At 48.8% G+C, this 18,207-nt stretch overlaps 1 protein-coding gene and 1 long non-coding RNA gene across 2 annotated transcripts; both read right to left on the bottom strand.

Annotated features, from left to right (window-relative positions):
- Positions 1-3,099: 3,099 nt before the first annotated feature.
- On the bottom strand, positions 3,100-6,908 carry LOC106807318 (alpha-(1,6)-fucosyltransferase-like; the record flags this gene model as incomplete). The annotated part of the gene is given in 8 exon segments (XM_014809630.1): positions 3,100-3,141; positions 3,627-3,754; positions 3,757-3,780; positions 4,291-4,476; positions 4,772-5,021; positions 5,617-5,854; positions 6,244-6,358; positions 6,868-6,908. Coding segments are annotated over 8 exon segments (1,017 nt in total), but the record flags the coding sequence as incomplete, so codon positions are not given.
- A 6,937-nt stretch (positions 6,909-13,845) lies between these two features.
- LOC106807319 lies at positions 13,846-15,451 on the bottom strand. The gene is made up of 2 exons (XR_001393648.1): positions 15,390-15,451; positions 13,846-14,494 (listed from the first exon to the last, which is right to left on the bottom strand). It is a non-coding gene; the product is annotated as an uncharacterized LOC106807319 (long non-coding RNA).
- Positions 15,452-18,207: the final 2,756 nt, after the last annotated feature.

Below are 18,207 nucleotides of genomic sequence, written 5' to 3'. Positions count from 1 at the left end.
CGGGTAGCACCGCACGTACACGGGGTACACGCACGTAGCGTAACGCGGGTACACCGGCACGTACACGCGCGGTACGAGCACGTAACGCGGACACGCGTACACGCGGTACACGCACGTACACCGGACCGACGTACACGCATGTACAGCACGCAGATACAGCCGCGGTACACGCAAGTGCACGCGTACACGCACGCGGTGCCGCGGGTACACGAGACGTAGACCATCGGTACACGCACGTACACAGGTACACGGCACGTGCACGGGTACCCACGTACACGCACGTACACGCAGGTAAGCGCACGCCGAGGGCTGCCACTACCATGATTTATTGCAATCCAGGCTATCCCACAATTCTTGCTATTAGTAATACCGGTCGTGTATCCGTGTACATGCGCGTGTATCTGTGTGTACCCGCGTGCACACGCGTGTACGTGCGTGTATCTGCGTGTACGTGCGTGTACCCGCGTGCACGTGAGTGTATGTGCGTGCACACGCGTGTACGTGGGTGTATCTGCGTGTACGTGCGTCTACGTGCGTGTATCCGCGTGTACGTGCGTGTACCCGCGTGCACGTGCGTGTACCCGCGTGTATCTGCGTGTACGTGCGTGTACGTGCGTGTACGTGCGTGTACGTGCGTGTACCCGCGTGTACGTGCGTGTACCCGCGTGCACGTGTGTGTACCCGCGTGTATCTGCGTGTACGTGCGTGTACAGCATGTACTCGCGTGTACGTGCGTGTACCCGCGTATACGTGCGTGTACGTGCGTGTACATGCATGTACCCGCGTGTACGTGCGTGTACCCGCGTGCACGTGCGTGTACCCGCGTGTACATGCATGTACGCCGCGTGCAAGTGCGTGTACCTGCGTGTACGTAGGTACGCCTGCGTGTACGTGCGTGTTCCCGCGTGTATGTACGTGTACCCGCGTGCAAGGGCGTGTACCCTCGTGTACGTACGTGTACCTGGCGTGTACGTACGCTGTACCCGCGTGTACTACGTCGCAGCGTCGTGTACGTGCGTGCGTGTATTGCATTGCATTGCGTGACTTCGCAAATAGAAAACGGATCAGAAACCTATTTCCCATTTCCTATTTAGACTTTTGAAATAGGAAACGGATCAGAAACTATATTCTCATTTCCTATTTAGACCTTTAAAAAGGAAAGGATCAGAAACGTATTCCTATTTTCTATTTTGATTTTAAAAATGAAATAGGTCAGAAACCCATTTCCTATTGCACCGTTCAAATGGACAAAACAAACTAACGTAGTACCGTGATGTCCAGACGGACAGACGACGGACAGAGATCGCAGATAATATTTAACTATAGGCGCGCGTGTAGTTTATAACGCTTGCCGGGGCGGTCGGTAGCGCCCCGACACATATCGAGAGCGAGTGGGCGCAGTATTAGCACGCAGATAGCATGAAAACATAGCCAATGAGCGCCAGAAAATCAATATCAATAACATCACACAGCACAACAGCGATCTTCTTTCTGTACACCTATTAGGTGCATCCGCGTGATGATATTCCTCGTTAATAAAAAGCGTTCATTAGGCTGAGTACATGAACCCGACACGCAGTCTCCGAACTCGAACTACAAGTACCCGCAGTATTGGCTTCCTCCTGCTGGCGATATGAACGCTGCGCACTGCACTTCCTCTGTGTTGCTGCGTGGGATGGAAGCGCGGGAGTAGAAGCTAGAACCGCCACCATACTCGGTGGTCCGTTGCGATTTCCGGAACCTTGTCAAAAGCCCCTCAATCAACACGAAGTCCCTTCCTCCTCCGATCACACACCGGGTTAAGTAGCGAGCAACAAGGCAAAGCAGTACGCAACCACAAGCGCCAGTTGGAGCGTTTCAAATAAAATTATAATGCTAAATAAATACGAAATCTACTTACTACCAAAGTCTTAATGTTTCTCTACATCTCTTTCACCTATTATTGCCGACAATTTTCCTGTAAATGCCGTCCAAAATGCTCATCTGCACACATCTGCCAGCATGTGTTGCAAATGAGGCAATTTGGACGGCATTACAGGAAATTGTCGCATAATAGGTGAAAGAGGGTAGAAAACATTAAGACTGGTAGTAAATAAGATTTCGTATTTATTTAGCATTATATTTATTGAAACGCTCCAAGTGCCTGTGAGTACAACGACGCACGCACGCACGACGCAGCGGCACACGAACGGCACACACACACATACAGCACACACACACCACACCACACACACACACACACACACACACACACACACACACACAGAAAAACATCATTTTACCTACTCAACACACTTACTTTAAAATCACTTTACTAGTACAAGAATATGCTGAAGTTTTTTTTTGTATATATTTTTCTTCAATGTTTTAAGCATTGTATTGTACTGTATCAGGTCAGAGAAATTTTAACTATTTTAACAACTCAACACTATTGCTTTTATCAGATTTTTTCTCACATGAACAAAACTGTCGTCAGACATGTATTTGTATCACAATATACATCCAATAAACGATTTATAATAATAATAAAATGTAGCATACAGGTCAAGAATAGATAAAACTCTATGATGTTATTATCTACCTCTTGATGACAAGGTACAAATCTCAACAATACAACTCATATGAGTCGATATGGCTTTGACTCGCCAGACGCCCATGCAGCACCCGAGCGACAACGCAATCTTCGAGGGATCCGTCAGATTAGAATTAATCGCCACATGCGCTATATCCACGTAAGGCAAAACGTCACGGGACGCCCTCTATAATGGGACGGGAAGCCACGCCGGCACCACGTCCGCCGACAGAGGCGCCACCTCGTGCTCGAAAGGGTCGTATGCGATGGTAAGCTTTGCTGACCGCACGAGCGTCTGGACCTTATAGTGGGAAAGCTGCCTCCCTGGCGCTGCTGCTGTTGGCTGTTCACGCCATTGAGTAACCGTTCTTCAGGTTCGGCACTTCGCCGACAATGATGTCACCAGGTGAGAGCGGATCTGATCGCTCCAGGTCGGTGTGAGGGTAGAGCGCCCGCCGCCAGTTCATACGGCCACCGCCAAAGTAGTAACTTTGGTCGATCGTTGACGACGCACACATGCTGGCGTTGTGGTTCCTAGCACTGAGCAGTTCGTAGGCCAGCCTGCACACCTACACGCGAGGAACGACGATATCGCATCGGTATTTAATACATCTGGTTTCGCTTTCGATTCATGCTGTTAGTATAATTATTTATTCCGCCATTCGTTCGTTCCTTCATTGATGCATTGATTCATTATTCATGCATTCATTCATGCATTATTCATTCATCTCTTCTAATCCTCTCTTCTTCGCTTCCTTCCCATCTATCTCTATTCCCTCGTTCTTTCTCTCTCTCTCTCTCTCTCTCTCTCTCTCTCTCTCTCTCTCTCCTCTCCTCTCTCTCTCATCCTCTCTCCCCCCCCCCCCCCCCTATATATATATATATATATATATATATATATATATATATAGCGAGAGAGAGAGAGAGTATATATAGTAAGAGCCACTCTCTCTCTACTTATATATAATATATATAAATAATTATATATATATACATACATAATATATATATATATATAACATACATCTACGCGCCCCTGGTTATAACACGCTACGTGAGATGACATCGTGGCAGACGAGGTAGTCGGTGCGCGACAGGAAGTAGACGTCGCGGATGACGCCTCTGAGCGACGCATCCGTGTAGCGCATGTCGAGGCCCGCCGACGCCGTCACCTCGCTCGTTAAGCAAGAAGTCTATACTCCGCGTACCTGAAGCAACGCGCGCGGGGATGCCCCCGAGTTCGTGAATCACAGCCACAAGCACTAGACCAACTGTATGGCGTACTGCTGCTGATTTATTGGCAATAGTTGGCTACGTTTTAAAGGTAACTTACCAAACATGACTAGTATAACGTTGAGAATGAGAACAAGAAGAAGAAGACGACGAAGAGGAAGAGTAGGAGGTGGTAGTGGCGGTGGTGATGGTGGTATAGTGGTGGGTGGTGGTGGTGGTGGTGGTGGTGGTGGGTGGTGGTGGTGGTGTGTTGTGGTTGGTGGTGGTGTGGTGGTGGTGGTGGTGGTGGTGGTGGTGGTGGTGGTGGTGGTGGAGTGGTGGTGGTGGTGGTGGTGGTGATGGTGGTGGTATAGTGGTGGTGGTGGTGGAGTGGTGATGGTGATGGTGGTATAGTGGTGGTGGTGGTGGTGGTGGTATAGTGGTGGTGGGTGGTGGGATTTGGCAGCGGTGGCGACGGCGGCGGTGGTGGTATAGCTGGCACTCACTTCTTCTTGGCACTACTTAACACCTCTGGGTCATCCGTCGCTAGGTAAATCTTGCTGGGAGCATTGTCGGCAGTGGGCAGCGTGTGCAACCGCCGTGCGTCGTAGCGTCGCACCTCCTCCACGTATGTCTCGGTGTCATACGCAAGTGCCTCCTTGATGACCTTGTCCGTCCTACGCACGTGTACGCTGCAGCATGAAATACGTTATGATTTAATACATTATGTATCAAATCAAGAGCTAATATTAATTATGTATTAGTGTATATTCTTACCCTTGTCCGTCCTGCGCACGTGTACGCTGCAGCAGGTGCGTGAAATACGATATGATTACATATGTATCAAATCAAGAGCTAATAATATATTAATCATGTATTAAATGTATATTCTTAGCATTTGATCAAATCATATCATATATCACACCATGCATAGCCCGATAGTTAGCTCGCTACGCCACGTGATTCTATGAGAGAATGAAGCCCTACCCGACAACGGGCGATGCGAAGTCGAGCTCAGCCTCTACTTTGCGCATCTCTGTCGCCAGCTCAGGCTGCAGCTTGAACAGGTAGTCGGCTAGCTGGCCAACCCACCACGCGCTCGGGTGGCTGTGCGTGCGCGCCAGCCTGCGCGCCATGTCGGCAGGAACTGCTTCCGGCAGATAGTCCGGCCTCGGTTCGATGACGTCAATCATAGGTAGATCGACAGTGTCTACGTCGTCAAGGCGACCGACGGCGTCTGTAGAAGAACGAGTGGAATGGTAGCATTCATTAAAAAAATACAATTAAAAGGACATAGCTGATATGAGGTTGACTCTACAGGGCAGTGATATAGTTCCACAGAAAATAAGAGACGGGGTTTACGCGAACATTCCCCGGCTCATCTCTTATTAATCTTCCGTGGCGATAATTAACACCTTCATATCTCATTAATAATTTTATATTCCAAAGCTTGATTTTTAATAATTGGGGGTTTCCCATCGCTGCTATTACAGGTAGAGAGAGTCACGTGCTGTTTCAATATTCTCGATTTTACCTAATGTCAGGTAATTAATACGTCACCAATCCTGATATCAAGTAATCAATACGTCACAAATCTTGATGTCAAGTAATCAATACGTCACAAACCCTGATGTCAGGTAATCAATACGTCACCAACCCTGATGTCAGGTAAATTATCAATACGTCACCAACGCTGATGTCAAGAATAAATTTCGTCAGCTAACCCTGATGTCGGGTAATCCTTAGTCACGTATCCAAGATGTCACCTCGTCATGTCAAGCATCCCTGATGTAACCCAATGATTACGTCATCTAATCGCTATCGTCACCTACCGGCCCACGGCACGAGCTGGGTGACGTCATTCACCGTACATCGCTCGCTGACGGGCAGCAGGACGGACTCCCAACCGCGCTTGCTGTAAGACCAGTTGCTCGAGTCGAGCACCAGGGTGCGCTGGTTGGCATAGGCGACGAGCAAGCAGTATACGACGTGGTGGAACTGGCAGGCGAAGCCACACCGCTTGTCAAGGTCACAGCGCAGCTTCCTCGCTGAACGACAGTCAGGTGGGTTCTGAGGGAATAACGTAGCAGATACATACACATAGATAGAGTTCTGACGGGAATAAGTAGCAGATACGTAATCTCTCTCTCTCTCTCTCTCTCTCTCTCTCTCTCTCTCTCTCTCTCTCTCATCCCTCTTGTCTCTCTTTCTCTCTCTCTTCTCTCTCCTCATCTCTCCCCTTCGCTTCTCTCTCTCCTGCTCTCTCATCTCTCTCTCTCTCTCCTGCTACTCTTTCTGCTCTCTATATATATATCTATATTTATATATTAGTATATATATAATATATATATTATATAGTATATATATCTATATTATATATATATATATATATATATATATATATATACGTGCGACATACTTGCGACGTGTGCGGCATACCTGAGACGTGTGCGGCATACCTGAGACGCGTGCAGACGCTTCTGTATGACGTCGCTGAGACTCGCCAGCTCAGCCTCCCTGCGCTCCCCGCTGCCTTCCGCGTCTCTCGAGAGACGAACGTCCTGGTTTAGCACTCTGTAAATGCGACGGCAACGTGGTTTTTTTTTAACAGCATTTTTATGCAGCACAAGGGGGTGGCATAGAGGAGGAAGGGAATGGTGATGAGGAAGAAATAATAAAGGAGAGGGTGATGAAGAGAACAAGAAGGAGAGGGTGGATGTGGACAAAAGAGGAGGAGTGCGAGAAGGAAAATGAAGCGAAAGGGAATGAGATGAGGAATATGGGACGAAGAGAAGGAGGAGGAGGAGGAGGAGGGAGGAGGAAGAGGAGGAGGAGGAGAACAAGGAGGAGAAGGTGGATGTGGACAAAAAGAGGAGGAGTGCGAGAAGGAAGGAAGCAAAAGGGGGAATGAAATGAGGAATATGGGGACGAAGAGAAAGGAGGAAGGAGGAGGAGGAGGAGGAGGATGGAGCGGGAGCGAGGGAGGAGGAGGAGGAGGAAAACAAGAATAAAGGGGAATACGAGAGAAAAAGGAAGAAGAAGTAGCGCCCTCTGACGGGTTACACCTGCCCTGCACACGTACCCCGATCCGAGCGTGACGTCGTCCAGGAGTCCAGAGTACCACTCAACACGGAGGCTGGAACAGGGTGCTTCACCTGACATAAGATGACATTATATTTCATGGTGAATACATGTAATAATTATCCTATTAGCAGCAGCTTTGACAACTGAACTAGCTGTCATTACCTCCGCCCAACGAAGTTGGAGGAGGTTATGTTTTCGCTCTCGTGTGCGTGTGTTAGTGTGGTTGCGTGGTGTTCGCAGCGATCGATATTAGACTGCGTCAGCCAGCGAGCCAGCGCAGGCCAGCTCAGCGGCGAGCGAAGGCCAGCCGAGCTGTGCTACAGAGTGAGGCGCAGCAGCAGCAACGAGCGGCTGCTACGAGCGAGCGAGCAGCAAGCCAGCGTGTACATGTAAGTACTCTGGCGTATATCGCGGGTTATTCGTGTGTTCGTGAGTCGTATGGCGTATGGCGTATGTCGCTCGCGGAGGTATGCACTCTCCGTGAGTGCACGTACTCTGTCTAGTTGTTAAAGCCATGTTTTCGAGAATTATATCGAGTGTTTCCCCCATTCTTATGCATTAGGCTACCGCGTTATTGGGCTGTGTAACATGGCAATCTATCTAGAGTAAACGAATGAAATGTATAGAACCTTCGTATTCAGCCAACATGCAGGTTTCGATGTTGTAACCCAGTATATAACCAGATGAGACGGGATAACTAGAGAAGCCGTTGTCCGAAAGGCAGGTGTCGGATTGCCAGCGGCTATAAGCGCAGATCTGCGCGGCAGTTCCGGCGCAATGGCCGCACAGGCGCGACGGCGGGGAACGTCCTACGACAGTATGCATCGCCCTGGGCAGCTATGGATCGCGTGGCCGCCGAAATGCATAGGGCCGGCGCACAATCCATAGGCTGCCCGCGAACCACGTCGATAATTTTTACCGCAGGAATACAATGAAACAGCTGAGGCTGGGCATTGAGGCTGCTGGTTCTTTTGCAAGTTTAAGGAAATATCTATAAAGTGTCAACTACCTTTCTACTTCGCACACTGTGTTGTATAAGTTTTTATTATGAATTGTATTTTATTATGCCGTCAGTGGCTTCATGTAACGGAGCGGCAGGCTGCAGCGGATACATTAAGTGTTTTATAATAATAATATGCGGAAATAATACGCCTGCTAGTTCATGTAAATAGAAATGTTCACCTAGTATATTACAACAATGCAGCGACGTAATAAGCACGATATTAATTGAACATAGACAACCCCAAACCACTGCGCCGTCGATCCCATAATTATTGCCATATAGCCGTAATCCTAGCCGTTCAGCTAGTTTGTTCAACTGGTTAATTTTACGCAGGCGAATACATGAAACAGCTGAGCTGCATGAGCCGGCTCTTCTTTGGCAAGTTCAATGAAAATATTCAATAAAAGTGTCAACACGCGTCCTAACTTCTAGTTCTACACTGTGATGTAATAAGTTTTATTATGAAATTGTAAATTTTATTATGCGTCAGCCGGCTTTCATATATAACGAGGCGGGCAGCTTCGCAGCGAAAGGCATAAGCTTGGCTTTTATAATATATAATTACATGCGCAAATCATATGCTCGGTTCAAGTATAGAGAACATGGCTCCCAATGAAAAACAACGTCATTTACCATCATATATAAATGATATTATACATATCATAATAGGTTGAGGGTTAGGTTAGGGTTATTGTTGGGTTAGGCGTTAGGGTGAGAATTAAGGGGGTTAAGGGTTAGGCACACTTGGTTTTAGTTGGGACCGATTCTCTCTATCGCTTGGCCCTAGTATGCCTCTATTCCATAGTACAATAGAAATGTTACACTTATATACAAAACAATGACGACGTAATAATCACATAAATCAATCCACATAGAGGTAGCCCTAGTTATATGTTTGAGTATATCCTAGGCAGGAGCGTTGCGGATAAGCCGGTGGAGTCGGTGCATGTATATATGGCGTATATATAGGGTTGGACCGCTCAAGGGTAACTTCGAGCAGGGCGAGTTCGAAGTTTTTCTGCGAAGTTTTTCTGCCACAATTAGAGCAATACAGGGCCCCCCTCGACAAGCAGCGGGTTAGACGAAGTTTTTGCTCATAAGCAGCACGCTGGACGATGTAATGATATCACAAAATGCTGTACGCACGCTTTGTAAGTTTTCCATAGACTAAGGCACGGCACTTGAAGCGTTTCAATAGAGAATTATAATGCCTAACGTAAATACAACTCGCTGTATTTCATACGATTTCAAAAGAAATACTCATCCGACAGTCCGTAAATGATTATGTATTTACTTAGTACAAAATTCTTAATGTTTCTTAGCTCCAAGAAACGGTATTGCTAGGGTTAGAATACCCTATTGACGTTAGTCATGCACACAGCCTGGTCGGGTTAAATGTTTCTATACTATAGGCTAGGCCTACTCTGTTTCACCTACGGATATTGAGCAGAAAAGTTTTGTAACCGTGCAGAAACGGTTTTGCGCGTTAATTCTTAACATTCGTAGACCTTAAGACGCCCGCACTGATTTTGTGGCTCAGGGCAACATACGCGCTGCTGCTGCTGACGGCCAGCCGGCGGCGGGGTTTTTTTTTTGCCAGAGAAACGTCTAGTGCGAATTCCTCAGTCTAACAAACATCAGTCAACGGGCTTACAAATCAACCGTAGGGAATCCAAGTGGCTAGTAATTTAGCATCCCAACGTCAACGATTCCAGCTAGACTGGTTACGGACCTTTACTCGGGCATAGTATCTTTTTTCGCTACACTAAAGCTTATAGTTAAGTGCCAGCGTCTGGAACTTCCACCGCGCGAGCAGTCTAAGCGGAATCGGCGGATCCTTGTGTTGAGCGTGTGTTTTTGGTACACTCATCTTATTCGGAAGTCTGTAAGCTGTGCTTTTGTACATTGACCTTACTCATGCATTAGTGTTGGCTGCGCCTGGTGTTAGTGTAAGAAAGCTAGGGGGGATTTAGGATAAAGCCTTTGTTAGTGGATTTTGCGCGGAAAAGAAAGAGCGTGCCATCTCTGTCGGCAAGAGGAATCGCTGACAAGCTGTTGCTCGTGTGTGTTGCAGATGTGGATTTCATGACACGCTAGTGATGCTGAGCCGTGTGATGTCGGGGCAGTGAACTGTGGCGCCTACGCGGAGTAGTGTTTCTGCAGGGGGTCGCCTGCACAGAACGTAACTGTGGTTGCAGGGCGCCTGCCACAGTCGCTAACTACATCGTTGTATGGTGTGAGTGTTACACGGATCGTTGGTGACAATTTTGCTGTCAATTGAATACAAGCTCTTAAGTCACCGTCATGGCGAGAGCGTTGTGTTTTGTGTGCGTGCACGCATAACGCCCACTTAAATTGCGTGGTCAGGAAGTGGGATGAGCGAGTGGGGCCCTGCAGTTTGCTTTCATGTGACACAGTAGTAGGATTGGCTTGTGAGACCTAAGTCACCACCAAGCGACGCCCCGCAGAGCCTGAGGAGGGCTGCCGAGGTCTGACGTCGACAGAGGGCGCGCCGATCGCTGACAAGATAGCGACCGTAGAGCGGTACATCACCATTGGCAGGGAGTGCGTGTGGAAATCGAGAGGCTAAGTTGACGTTAGAGAAGTCGAGAGCGGAAACGGTCAGGGGAAGTCAGCTGGGACAGAGGCGTCGGCGCGAAGAACTGCGAGAGGGCTCCCTGAGTAGCGTTCCTGACAATGCGGTTTAATAGTTTAAATGTACAGAGAGCGATCGTGTGCGGTAATTTGTACACAGCCTGTCATATTCAGCTGGTGTGGTAAATTTGTACTGTATTTTCTTGTGTTGAGGCTGGTGCGCGTAATGGCACGGTTCTGCGAACTTGTTGAAGGGTACATGTGTTAGCTGTGCTGGCTTGTAGGGTGAGTAAGCTCGCTCCACTTCTCCCTCCACTGTAAAGTGAGGAAGGGCCACTTGTTGACTCCGTTTTGGTGCTTTTGCCCCCATAAAATGAGTGTGATTGGGTGAGTGATCTGTGTGATCTGGGTTGTTGCCGACGCATATGCCAGGGGAAAGATGTGCGCTGGAGCGCCTGGGCACCAGGCGGAGAAAGCACCGTTGCCGAATTGGCGCGGACTTGGCAGCAGGCAGCTGGAGAGGCCGGGATGAAGAGGTGCGTAGCGCAGCGCCAGTTGAGTCGTGGCAAAACTAGCGACAGGACCTGGATGAGGCCGCAGGACCGCTTTTGATAGCGGTACGGCGAACTTGAAGACGTCTGTGGTCGTCGAACAAGGCGCAGACGCCGGGTACCATCTCGGGCGCGGCAGGGTCTCTCTGCTTGGCATCGCGGCATGCCCAGGCAGGTGCTGGGAGGGGGAATGTGCCCGAGTCCCAGAAGTAACTTTCCTTATCAGCGGGCTGGAGGGTTTGTGGGCAAAGGAGGTTAGGTCGAATGCTACCCTGACCCTTCCACGCACGCCAACGCCAGCATTTACGGCAGTAGTTACTACAGAGGACCTTTGGAGGTTCTAGTCTGCTCTCAGGAAGGTCCTGGGGCGAATTTTACAGGGGCGGACCCGACAGGAAGCGAGTGGGCGGAAGTCGCTGCTCGAGTTCTCCCTGGCCGTGACGCAGCCTCCAGGCAGCAAGTCAGGGGGCGAGGTCGACAGACTGCGCCTCCTTTGAACAGTTTGCAGAGGGAGTCTTTGACCCTGGGGTTGCAAAGGAACTGGCCGAGAGTGCGCGCGCAGAGTCAAAGCATGGGGGCGATCTTACAGAGCTCCGGCGAGTGGGCGGTAGGCATGGCTGGGGCGGCGACGACGCCAGGCCGAGAGGGGCTATGGGTTAAGGCGGTATCCGCCCACGGTTGATTCAAACCGGAGGCATCGAGCCGCATACCTGAAATCGGAGGCGTGAGATAGAACGAGGCTCAAGCAGAATGGACGGGAGATGGCTGTCACCCGTGGCCAGGAACAGAGATCGGGAGGCAGAAGGCGCGGGCTGGGGTCACCCGGCCGAGGAGGCTTTGCTACCAGTGCCACCGCACTGGTCACTTCAAAGCAGAGTGCCCCTGCAGAGCGTCCCCAACGCAAAGGGACTTGTACGAGTGGTGGTTCACCCGACCATACCGCAGACGCCCTGCCCTAAGCTGAGAGACGCACTCATCAGGAAGGAACGGGAACGACGACCCCTACAGTGCGTGAGCGGTGCAGTAGGAGGGGCACTAATGGCTGTCGGGAAAGCACTAGTCGAAGCCAGTTTTGAGGGAGCGGGGCATGGCACCGCTGCCCGAGGCTGAGCGTGGAAGGATCGCGGTGTGGGAGTTGAGGTGTTTACTGGACAGCGGGTCGCAGGTGTCATCCATATACGCTGAGAGCTCTTCAGGCATTGACGTTTGGCCTGGCGGGAGAGCTAGTTGATCTGCCGTGGCTTAGGCGTTGGGCGGCCAATGGCTTGAAGTTCCCTAACTTGCGGATACATCGACTCGATGTGTCCAAGGCCTGTGCGGCAGTGTGTTTCCGCAGATGGGGTTTTTGGTGTCTCGCGACCCTACTCACCTGAGGAACGAAGGCGACTTGGAGAGATTGCAGGGAATCATTAGGTGCAATATCTGCACGGAATGTCGCTGTGAGATGATAGTGCGGGACAGTGGCGGGGTGGTGCCTGGTCTGTCTCGGAGAGGCCGGAAGTTTGGATGCAGGCAGCTGTGTCAGCCATGGAGCAGGCTGCGAGTTAGCAGTGGCGCGTGCTGAGAGGACGCCGCCTGTTGCTTTTCGTTCGGTTCCTAGAGCTTAGTGTGGTAGCGCCTTGCAGCTTAGAAGCATAGGTGTGGTATCGTTGATCACCCGTGGGGGTGCAGGCCAGCATGAGGGTGTAAGTGGAGCCGTTGGGGTGTAGATAGCGGTGCTTGCCCAGGAATGCTGATCGCTGATTGCAACCCTGTGTCATGTCAGGGCCGGGGCACGTGGAAGCGCAATCGCTAATCTGAGGCGAGGAGGAGTTTGGTTAAACGCCTAAATCAAGGTGGGTCAAGTCCGTGGAGCATCTGCGGTGAATTAAGTGGCTAACCGTGAGGAACTTACGGTCATCAGAGATTTAGTCTTGCGGGGCGTCAGGATGAGAACGCATATGACGTCACAGAGTTTGATGAGTCAGCTCGGACTGTGGCACGGCGCGGGAGTTAAACGTGGCGCAAACGTGAAAGCAGAAGAGCATGCTCGGAGGTACCGATCCGNGCTGCCATGGCAACGCGACTCTGCACCGTCTCTCTGTTGGTCGGGGCGCTGCTTCTGTCGCCACGACTAACTTAGTAATAGTTGTTCTTGTTTGTTGTTGTCGTTGTTGACGATGATGTTGTTAACGTTTTTGTAAATATCGCACGGGGACGAAACCTGGTTGCCCTTGAGCAGAGTCGAATTCGTTATGCAGAAGAGCGTTTCACAAGCTATTCAGACATTTCTCGGCAAGATATTCAGCTTGTGTCACTACGTATGTATCGCTGGCTGTCACGTCCCCACCTCACAGTGAGCACGCTCACCACGTGGCCCTACTAATATACCACACATACCTGTACCTACATCAAGAGCACATAATAACGATCTCTATTATGTACTCTTGACCTACCAGTAGCACTACAGCAAATATATAGCGGACACACTGAATAAACTTTGATCGCGTGTGTGTTAGTTGAGAGCACACAACCCGGACATCCAATCAGCAAACATAGCAACATACAAACACAGTACATGGGATTTTGCTTGGGAATTACAAAGATATATCGTCTGGTATCATATGTCGCATCTCACGTACTGGTGTGTCCCTTTCGTATATTTCCTAGTTCATCTCCCTTGATCGTTAGAAAAAACGGGGCTCGTGTACTTACACACTTGCATTGATTTGTTTTCCAATACGTTACTGCCACTGATAACGCAGTCACCGCAGTGAATTATATAGGTGCACGTAATATAGGAAAGACACACACAGACATGTATTGTAGAGCAAGCAAAGACACCAGTGTATTATAACATCACAATTGCTTTTATTAGCTCGTCACATACGAAGTGTCGCGTACATCATACACTGCGTAAGTTTACAGCTATCCTAGATCTTTTCCTACACATCGCATAATATTTTACTTGCGTCCTAACGCTACGTCTAGTTTCACATATGCACATTCGTGTATAATTTAATAACTCCCTTTCCGACGCAGTACCTTCTACAGTAAACTAAAAGATTCGCATACGGCGTGAATTTTTTCTGTCAAACAGACGACACTGTCAAACGCACTTCACTTCACGACTGAGTATAACTATACTTACCCACTCAGGGCGTGCTCGAATTATTCGTACATAATTTGATAACTCCCTTTTCGACGCAGCACCTTACAACCCAACGTAAAGATATGCACACGACATGAATTCTCCTATCAAACACACTTCACTTCACGACTTAGTATAACTCTTTAGTCTCCACGGCGCAACACCCTCCACTGACTTCCTCACATTTGAGCACGTCCCCAGTGTCACCAGGGCAGGTAAGGCACTAGTTGCTGTCGTGACTGTGGTGGCAGAACGGCCCTTGTATCACTGCATGGCCGTCTGCAGGCCAGGGAATGGTGTCATGCCCTTATTGTGACCCTCGGCGACCATGTTGGCAAACTTTAAAACTGGAAACGACGTGGACATGAGAGCACTGGTACGGTGGCGACTGGTAGGCATTATTCTTTCAGCTATGTCCCTCCGACATTCCAGCAAGCAATGGCTAGCAGAGAGTCCAGATCATAGATATCTACTAGTATCTAGATAGTAATACATAATTTTTGACAGGAGAAAGAGAGTGAGGGGCAGTGAGAGCAATATAGCAGTTTAGAAGTTGAACATACAGACAATGTGTACAACAAATAATCCTAATTTAACTAGAAAGGGCAGTTGTCGCCAACTACATATGTATCCCCCGTGATCTAGTATGAATGAAATACCTCTGTAAAGACGTAGAAGGTAGGTAAAGTTAAATAAGTCACAAAGACAAAGGTTTGTTACACAACTCATCTGCCTGAGATGTGCAAGTATGTTAAAATTGGTTGCCTTAGGGGTTTTGGTACGCGACACACCTTCTCCCCAAGATTTGTAAGTATACGAAGTTTGCTCGCGCTAGGTCAATTAGGGGCCAAGTTATAGAGCGGAAAGGAAATATGATAAAGGCCAAGGTTAAGGTCAATGTCAAATAAAGGTCGCAGTGACCTGGTTTCGGTACGCGACACACCTTCTCCCCAAGATGTGTAAGTATACCAAGTTTGGTAGCGCTAGGTTAATTAGGGGCCGAGTTATAGAGCGGAAGGAAAAGTGTCTGCGTCCGACCGAGCGGCGGCTGGACAGACATGAAACCATAGTATCCCCGCCGACTTCGTCGCGGGGGATTACAATAATGCACGTTTGCACGATCTTGACAGGTAGAACCAGTGAGAGCAAACTGTACATCATTAATTACACGAACAAGGTGTCCTCGATCAAACATGACTAAGTAAATAAATAAACAAATAAATGAATGTAAGTAGTACATACATTCGTTTAGTGGTCCGAATTCGGTTTTGAATGCCGCAACAACACTGGCACCTGCCGTATGTACAATGGAGTCACATGCTGGTACCTCCAGCCTCGTAAATCAGAGATACGGCTGCCGTACCACCAGCCACTGCCCTCGGAAAAAGGGAGAGCTTGAACCCAGAATGCAATGCATCGCATTTGCAGTAAACACATTTCGTGTTTTTTATCATCTTTCTGTTAGTGAAACGTGCTCCAAGTGCCCGTGGACGAGTCTAGTTCACCTGGTACACCCATCTAGCGCAGGCCCGTCTCCACACACGCGGCGCGGCACGGAACGCCACGGAAACGGCGCCGTTCACCCTTACCGGGAAAGTTCAAATCTATTATATCTTATGGCGCAGTCTCCACTGACACGGCACGGCGCCAGCCGGGTTTCACGGCGACGGCGAAATTTAAATGAGTTTGACTTTTGCCGGCTGCCGTGTACGGAGAAAGACAGTTGAACCCATCAACGCAATTGTTACTCTTGACCTACATATACCAGTAGCACCACAGCAAATATATAGCGGACACACTGAATAAACTTTGATCGCGTGTGTTAGTTAATTGAGAGCACACAACCCGGACATCCAATCAGCGAACAGCAACATCGATACATCATACATACGAACATAGCAACATACGAACACAGTACATGGGATTTTGCTTGGGAATTACAAAGATATATCGTCTGGTATCATATGTCGCATCTCACGTACTGGTGTGTCCCTTCCGTATATTTCCTAGTTTATCTCCCTTGATCGTCAGAAAAAAGAGGCTCGTGTACTTATGCACTTAATTGCATTGATTTGTTTTCCAATACGTTCTCCCGCCACCCGACTGGTGACCCCGCCAAAATGCAACTTGAAGATGACATCTCCGCCATCAGGCACGTTCCACAGAGCAGCACCACCCCACCAGATCTGTGCACACAGCGGGATGTATACCACAACATCATCTCCGGTATTCGTAGCTCTAGTACTATAGCCCGCGTTCGATTAACTGCCGCAGGCCTGCGGCAGTTAATCCTGCGGCAGTTAATCGAATGCCTGCGGCAGTTAATCGGCAGTTAATCGGCAGTTAATGCGGCAGTTAATCGAATTAATGCCTGCGGCAGTTAATCGAACGCGGGCAGTCTTTATTCAATACAGATTACAAATGATGGGACTCAATCTGAAACCAATAGAAAAGAGAGTTACATTGTGGTATATTATTGTCTATCCCCCCAAGTCATTGGTATGTCTGTATTTAGAGAGAGGTGCCAATGACTGACTGATTAAAAGTAACACATGAAACGAAAGCATAAATCTTCGGAGATGTCTTTATCATACTTATGGTGAATAACTCAATGTTTGATTAGGAGCACTTGTCCATAAGAAATTAACGTTAAAAATTAACAAGATTATTTGTAGATTATGACGCCATCTACTGTGTAAAGATGATCCCGGAACTGATGATATTCCTGCAGTGGCGGGCAGACCAATTCATGGCGGAATTCTGGCATGCCTGTTTCGATCCAGTCGACCAGCTTGTTCGTATTAACGTCACTACATGTGGCTGTGCGGACCTTGTCCCACGTGATAGCTCTGCCAAAGACGCACATCACAGGGGAGAGTTTGGTGTGTTTATCTGGGCAATTTCGGTACTGCAGCATTGCACGTTGGAAGTTGTCTGTGTCAAGTTCACTATATGGTCCTGTGTTGTCAGTTATAATTGTCGTTTGACAGTTTTCACTCCGACTTCTGCACGACAGTTGCTGTGGCGGAAGGCAACAGACGATAAGCGTGACTGAACACCCAGTTCTTCATGAACTCGCGGTTGCGGCAGCAGTAAATTCAGGGTCACGTCAGATGCAAGTTCGTCGGGTTATGCCATAGGTGACGAATGCTCTGCGGAGGCCTGTTAACTAGCCAGTGGACCACATAAGGCCTTTTCAACGATAGGCCAGTTGGAGTATCTGTCAACGATTGCCAGGTATGTCGGCTGTTGTAGTGGAAATAATCAGCACACACTCTTGGAATAGGTATACCGGCGGTGTTGTGGGTGTTGGCGGTGCGCTAGGCTGTGAAGGCTGCCATTCGGTTGCAATGGGTGCAGCTATTTCTGACGGCAGTGATGCGGAGTATTCACAGGCCTATAACAGGATATTTCTCGCTCTGCAATCATCGATGACGTGCTCTGCGTGTGCGGCATGAAGGGCCGTCGAAACAGTCATGTCTGAGTGACGGTGGGATCACGACTCTGTCTTTGTAGATTATGACGCATCTACTGTGTAAAGATGATCCCGGAACTGATGAGTATTCCTGCAGTGGCGCAGGCAATTCATGGCGGAATTCTGGCATGCTGTTTCGATCGCAGTCGACCAGCTTGTTCGTATTAACGTCCACTACATGTGGCTGTGCGGACCTTGTCCCACGTGATAGTTTGTAGCGAGATCAGTGATGAGGTCGCGGCAATTAAGGTGGACGATGTCTTCCATCTTATCCTGGTGGTCGTCTCTGCAGCGAATACCGTAGCTCTAGTACTATAGCACGAAGGGTCGTTGTCGTAACAGGTACTACAGATATGTACCCGAGGTAGTTTTAGGTTGTTTAGTATTATGTTTATATTTTTATATGAGGTATGTTTAGGGTTGGGTTAGGGTTAGGGTTAGAGTTAGGGTTAGGATTAGGGTTAGTGTTAGGGTTAGGGTACACTTCTGTAGTACAAGTCTGGTACTCTTTTGTGATACATATATGTACCTCGGGTACATATCTTAGTACCTGTTACGACAACGACCCTTGAGCAGTACTATAGC

Source organism: Priapulus caudatus, unplaced genomic scaffold (genome assembly GCF_000485595.1).
Source record: "Priapulus caudatus unplaced genomic scaffold, Priapulus_caudatus-5.0.1 Scaffold207, whole genome shotgun sequence".
Classification (NCBI taxonomy): Eukaryota; Metazoa; Priapulida; class Priapulimorpha; order Priapulimorphida; family Priapulidae; genus Priapulus; species Priapulus caudatus.
Note: the sequence above shows the minus strand (reverse complement) of the source record. Positions and strands in the feature narration are given on the sequence as shown.